The 6,000-nt window shown below is 34.6% G+C and overlaps 1 protein-coding gene across 2 annotated transcripts in view; it reads right to left on the reverse strand.

Annotated features, from left to right (window-relative positions):
• Positions 1 to 6,000, reverse strand: part of LOC110448742 (phospholipase DDHD2-like) — a 39,077-nt gene that overhangs the window by 25,812 nt on the left and 7,265 nt on the right. Inside the window, exons 4-6 of one of the 2 annotated variants that reach the window (XM_021495162.1) lie at positions 5,242 to 5,420; positions 4,671 to 4,814; positions 870 to 890 (exon numbers count right to left, since the gene is read on the reverse strand). In XM_021495162.1, the coding sequence (XP_021350837.1) occupies positions 870 to 890; positions 4,671 to 4,814; positions 5,242 to 5,420 (344 nt within the window). The remainder of the gene's footprint in view (positions 1 to 869; positions 891 to 4,670; positions 4,815 to 5,241; positions 5,421 to 6,000) is intronic. The other variant, XM_021495163.1, reaches the window with a different exon arrangement.

A 6,000-nucleotide genomic window follows, 5' to 3' on the forward strand; every position in this document is an offset into this window, starting at 1 on the left:
GACATTAGAGAGATAGCAGCTACAAATCAATACTAGATTAGATATTTACATTGTGCACACAAACAAACTGGTTTTATGACATTAATAAACATCAGAGCTAATAAAAGTTAGAAAAGCTGTAGGCTCATGCATATGCTGTGAGTGAAATAAGGCGCAATACAAAGTTATATCTGCAGCAAACAAGTGAAATTCAATTCACCAGAACATATACTTTGTGTGTATATAACATGTTATGCCCCCATACTGCGAGACTGATCTCCTAGTGAAATGGACTGAGATTTGTACACATGTAAACTTTAAACAGAGGTTTGCACTGCTAGTCTAGCATAATATAAGATTTGATTTGATTTATAATGTCTGGGAGAAACATGAATTAATCACATGTGTGGAATGAGGGAAAGGATACTCCACCAATGTTAAGTGTAAAATAGTCCCAGAACAAAGCACACTCGAATTCTAACTCCATACTTCTATGATTTCAGGTCAATTTTCACAATGTTATATTTTTTTTAAACTTTCATCAAGGTTCAAACAGAAAAATCTCATGTGCAAAGCTGTGTAAGTATTTATTATGTGGATCGATAAATTCATAGTTTACAAATATATTTTTTCGTAAGTCATAACTAAACAACTATAGAAAACATTTATACTAGTGCTTAAAAGAATCAAAGCCAGAATTATGAAAAATCACAAAGATAAGGGGTGTCAAAGCACATAAAAAAAAAATATGGAAGAAAGCAGATTTCTGTTTAGAATATAGATAAATTGTATTTCAAATAGACAAAATCAGTGAAGTGTGACCATGCTGGTACTGCCACACATGACTGGGTAAAAGACTAGCGGCACTAAAGCAGGACACCAGAACTCACCATAAGAGGAGGAGGAGGACCCTTCAATAGAGAAAACGGGAAGTCATTACATCAGTAGGTCATCAAAAACGGGAAGTCATTGCATCAGTATACGTAGGTCATCAAAAACGGGAAGTCATTGCATCAGTAGGTCATCAAAAAGGGAAGTCATTACATCAGTAGGTCATCAAAGATGGGAAGTCATTACATCAGTAGGTCATCAAAAACGGGAAGTCATTACATCAGTAGGTCATCAAAAATGGGAAGTCATTGCATCAGTAGGTCATCAAAAACGGGAAGTCATTGCATCAGTAGGTCATCAAAAACGGGAAGTCATTGCATCAGTAGGTCATCAAAAACAGGAAGTTATTTCATGAGTAGGTCATCAAAAACGGGAAGTCATTGCATCAGTAGGTCATCAAAAACGGGAAGTCATTACATCAGTAGGTCATCAAAAACGGGAAGTCATTACATCAGTAGGTCATCAAAAACAGGAAGTCATTTCATCAGTCTTCAAACTACAATCCTATTATAATATCAATTTCATCTGATTTCTACTGACGATGGACTTAATGCATCTACCTAATGTAAGCAATTGTTTTCTCTCATATATTTCATTATTTGTTTTGTAGGTTACCCTTGCAAATATGAGCAAGTCAACAATGAAAATGATGTCATATCAACAGCGGAAAAATACATCAGGATCTCTGATTTTAGCTGATGTTGCTGCAGATCTTCCATTACTACTCCGCATCATTCAGGACTTTGAAATAGTTGTCAGGAAACTAATGCTGGCACAACTCAATTTATCACCCTATAAACTTGACACATGAAAAACCTTGGCCTTTCAGAACTACAAACGCTGTGGTGGAAAAGACAAATCACTTTATCCTAGATGCATGATTATTGCTTGGTATAGGATTATGGAGCTGTTTTGGAAAGGAGATACATGTTATGTTATATAGGGAAGCATCTATATTGATATTTCACATGGTGCTTAATGAACAGAATAATAAGCTTGGATCTACTAAAATTCCCACATCTGCCTCCCCCATTGCTTTTGTAATACAATCTGTGCTTACTAATGCAAATACACCCATAGTAACATCTTACAAGAAGTTTACCGAGTCTATATTCTCTTTGAACATAAAATGATATCATACATGCTTTCTGATTGTAAGAAAACAGGTATCAGTGGTATTGAATGACAGGTTCTATCCATGCTGATTATTAAAATGAACTTGCACGAAGCATCAACTTTGACCTTGACCTTTACTAACTTTTAGGTTATACGTACAGACCTAGAGTGTTAATTGACATGCTTCCTAGTCATGACAAAAACATCTATGAAGTTTCCTAGTCATGACAAAAACATCTACAAATTTTCCTAGTCTTGACAAAAACATCTACGAAGTTTCCTAGTCATGACAAAAACATCTACGAAGTTTCCTAGTCTTGACAAAAACATCTACGAAGTTTCCTAGTTATGACAAAAACATCTACGAAGTTTCCTAGTCATGACAAAAACATCTACGAAGTTTCATAAGAAAATTTGTTTACAGGAAAAATTAAAACCAGTGTAAGTCCTAGTCACTGTCCATGCTAAATCTACTGCTGACCGTAAGCTGACCATGACCAATCAGGAAATGGGGAAACATTCACTCTGAATCTACTGCTGACCGTAAGCTGAACATGACCAATCAGGAAATGGGGAAACATTCACTCTGAATCTACAGCTCACTATTACTAATTAAAACAGGCATGCAGCTAGTGATCCCAAGTTACTAATACATATAACAATTCAAATACAATAACCTAACGTTCCCCTTAGGTTTTTCTTCATTCTGATTTCACTTCCCAAATCATAGTGATTTTTTTATTTCATTTTAAGAAAAACTTACTTCGCCTGTTACGTTTTACAAATAAGAACAGATCAGAGTTAAAATTTGATGAGTATTTCCCAATTTTCCAATCCTGTTTCCATTTCTCAAGATTGCATGCCCTTTGAAAAGGTTCAGAAAACATCCCTGTTTTTAGAACAACACGGGAACAGTTGAACGTGTATGTATTAGTGCACCGTGAGCAGGATTTGAAAGCTAGCTAAACAATGTGTACATTAAACAAAAATTGTCCAGCCAATTGAGAACAAAACGGAGAAGCAAATTATGAAGCTACTCTCAAGAATGACAGAAGCTGGGAAGAAATCACAGAACCATTAAACATTTCCTGCTGAATCAGTGTAACTGGGTTTATAAATATAGGGCAAGTTAATGAGTACCTGTCCTCCTATGCCATATGTGAGTAACTGAACAGAAATCATGAATAAGTAAAATTAAGACTCCTTACAAATTTCTTATTTATTAAATTTGGTTGATTAAACTCATTTTTTATTATTACTAGAGTATAGTTACTGGTTAATTATGCTACTTGCATTGTAAATATATCATAACAATCTGATAAAGCTAGTTGTCATCTGTCATCTGTTATTATTTTGTTATGTGCATATTGTCAATACCATATTGTCAATACTATTTTCCTATTCATAAATAAAATGAATGACTTGCATAACATATAAAAACACCAAAAAATGTTAAAGTTGTTGGGTTATACATCTAAATTTTTATTTTTGTTAATACTGTAAGTGTCTGGGTATACACTGTGTTTTTATTTTTGTTAATACTGTAAGTGTCGGGTATACACTGTGTTTTTATTTTTGTTAATACTGTAAGTGTCTGGGTATACACAGTGTTTTTATTTTTGTTAATATTGTAGGTGTCGGGGTATACACTGTGTTGTTATTTTTGTTAATACTGTAAGTGTCGGGGTATACACTGTGTTTTTATTTTTGTTAATACTGTAGGTGTCGGGTATACAGTGTTTTTATTTTTGTTAATACTGTAAGTGTCTGGGTATACACTGTGTTTTTATTTTTGTTAATACTGTAGGTGTCGGGTATACACTGTGTTTTTATTTTTGTTAATACTGTAGGTGTCGGGTATACATTGTTGGGATTTTTCACACTATATTATAAGCCACCAATACCATGCTGTAGAGGAAAGCCAAATTGTTGATATCACAGCTAAATGTCTATACTAATCGATAGCTATATACGTAATGAAAACAGTCAAACAATATCCTGGATGCCTGAGTATGTATAGCCAACAAGCTATTTAAGCCAGTGTATATGTTACTATGCTACAAGCTGTTAACAATCTATCAATTTACAGGTAACTAAGCTACAAGTATACAGCATCAGCAGCTAAGCTAATGTACATGTATACCCTAACCAGGATCAGAAGCTAGCTTCATGTACATTTTATACACTAACCAGAATCATGGGTTAGCAGGTATGTATGTATTCAGAAACAGGTTTTAGATCATAGTCTTGCAGGTTCTGTTTAGACAGGTAATATGCATACAGTGGACATAGGTCAGGGTCTGGTCTAGACAGGTTTTTATATTTCCATGTTTTGTTTACGAAGATAACATTTGTCTATAGTAGACCAAGCTAGAAGTCTGGTTCATACAGGTTAACATGATTCCATTTTCTATTTAGAAAGGTAGTATTCATACAGTGAATATAAATATAAATAGGTATTTATGTGTCAAAAGAAAATACTTGTAGACAAATATTGTTTGTGCCAACAGAAATACTAATACTGGAAAATTTCAAGATATGTTGAACTTGATCTTATCATGATGAAAATTTGGAGAGACTTGAATTCACAAATGGATCAACAAGAAAGTAGATCTACCAAGAAAAAAAATGCTACTGCTGCAAATGAGGAAATAAGGAGTGAGAATATGCTCCAGTCTACCCACCTGTACCGTGCCCCACTCGTCTGGCTGAGAGGACGGCTGAAAGTGGACCATCACATTTTGATTGTGCATCACAACGGTCTCTCCTCCAGGGAATTCTAACCTCTTATGCCATGCATTATTCGTCATTGCATTCTGGTACTCATTCTACAGGTATACAACAAAACACATGTATCATATTATTCTGGTACTCATTCTACAGGTATACAACAAAACACATGTTTTATATCATTCTGGTACTCATTCTACAGGTATACAACAAAACACATGTATCATATCATTCTGGTACTCATTTTATTGGTATACAACAAAACACATGTATTATATCATTCTGGTACTCATTCTACAGGTATACAACAAAACATATGTATCATATCATGATTAATCCTTCAAGACTGAGATTAAATGCGCAGTTGGTATTCTTTTATTTTGAAAATTGTTCCTTTAATTTATTAATAGTTTGAAGCAAATGCTATGAAAGATGAGTAGTCATTTCAAAAGTTTTGAAAAAAATCAATCTTTAACCTAACTGATAGATGATGGACAATTAAGGACATTCTAAGATATAATTTACCTCAAGTCTCTGAGCAATCTGTTCCTCATATGGAACATAGCGATTATCACCCTCTCGCTTGTAAAACCAGGAACTCCTCACCACCGGACTGGGGTCCTCCTCCCAATACACAGCCTTCCGCGTACGATTTGACATGAACACATCATAACGGCCACCATCAGTGGGCACCACCTCCATACCTACACAAATATACACAGTGTACGAATCCCAGAGGGCGATGTTAACACAATTGAGTGATGTCAGAAAAACACAATGAACATTTAATTAAAGTCAAAGCAGACCATAGTCCTGAAATACAATTTCTAACAAACTATATATAATACATTGGGTATCAATATTTTTATAGCCTCTTTTATTAGCTGCACTCTTTCTCTCATAATCTTCTCGAAATACAGCTTGAAGGCAACATATTTTTGCAGCATAAGAAACAAGAGGCCCATGGGCCTTAACGGTCACCTGATATATTTATACAGAGAGTTGATTTTTTTTACTAACATGAACAGACATATTATTCAAAGTGACAAAAAACAATAAAACCACCTTACTCAATATCTAGCATACAGATTTCAGACTAAAAGTATTTGAAACTAGCAGCTCTGACTCCTTTAAGCCACACCCTACAGCCCTTGGGGGTAGGGCTGGCTCAAAATTTTCAAAGTATCAAACAGTCAACTCAAGGTTATAATTCCAATCAAGTTATTAACATGTAATTCAAAGTATCATTTGCCATTATAAACCATAATAAATTTTGCCCCCCCC

The sequence above is a fragment of the Mizuhopecten yessoensis genome, unplaced genomic scaffold (assembly GCF_002113885.1).
Source record: "Mizuhopecten yessoensis strain PY_sf001 unplaced genomic scaffold, ASM211388v2 scaffold4231, whole genome shotgun sequence".
Lineage (NCBI taxonomy): Eukaryota > Metazoa > Mollusca > Bivalvia > Pectinida > Pectinidae > Mizuhopecten > Mizuhopecten yessoensis.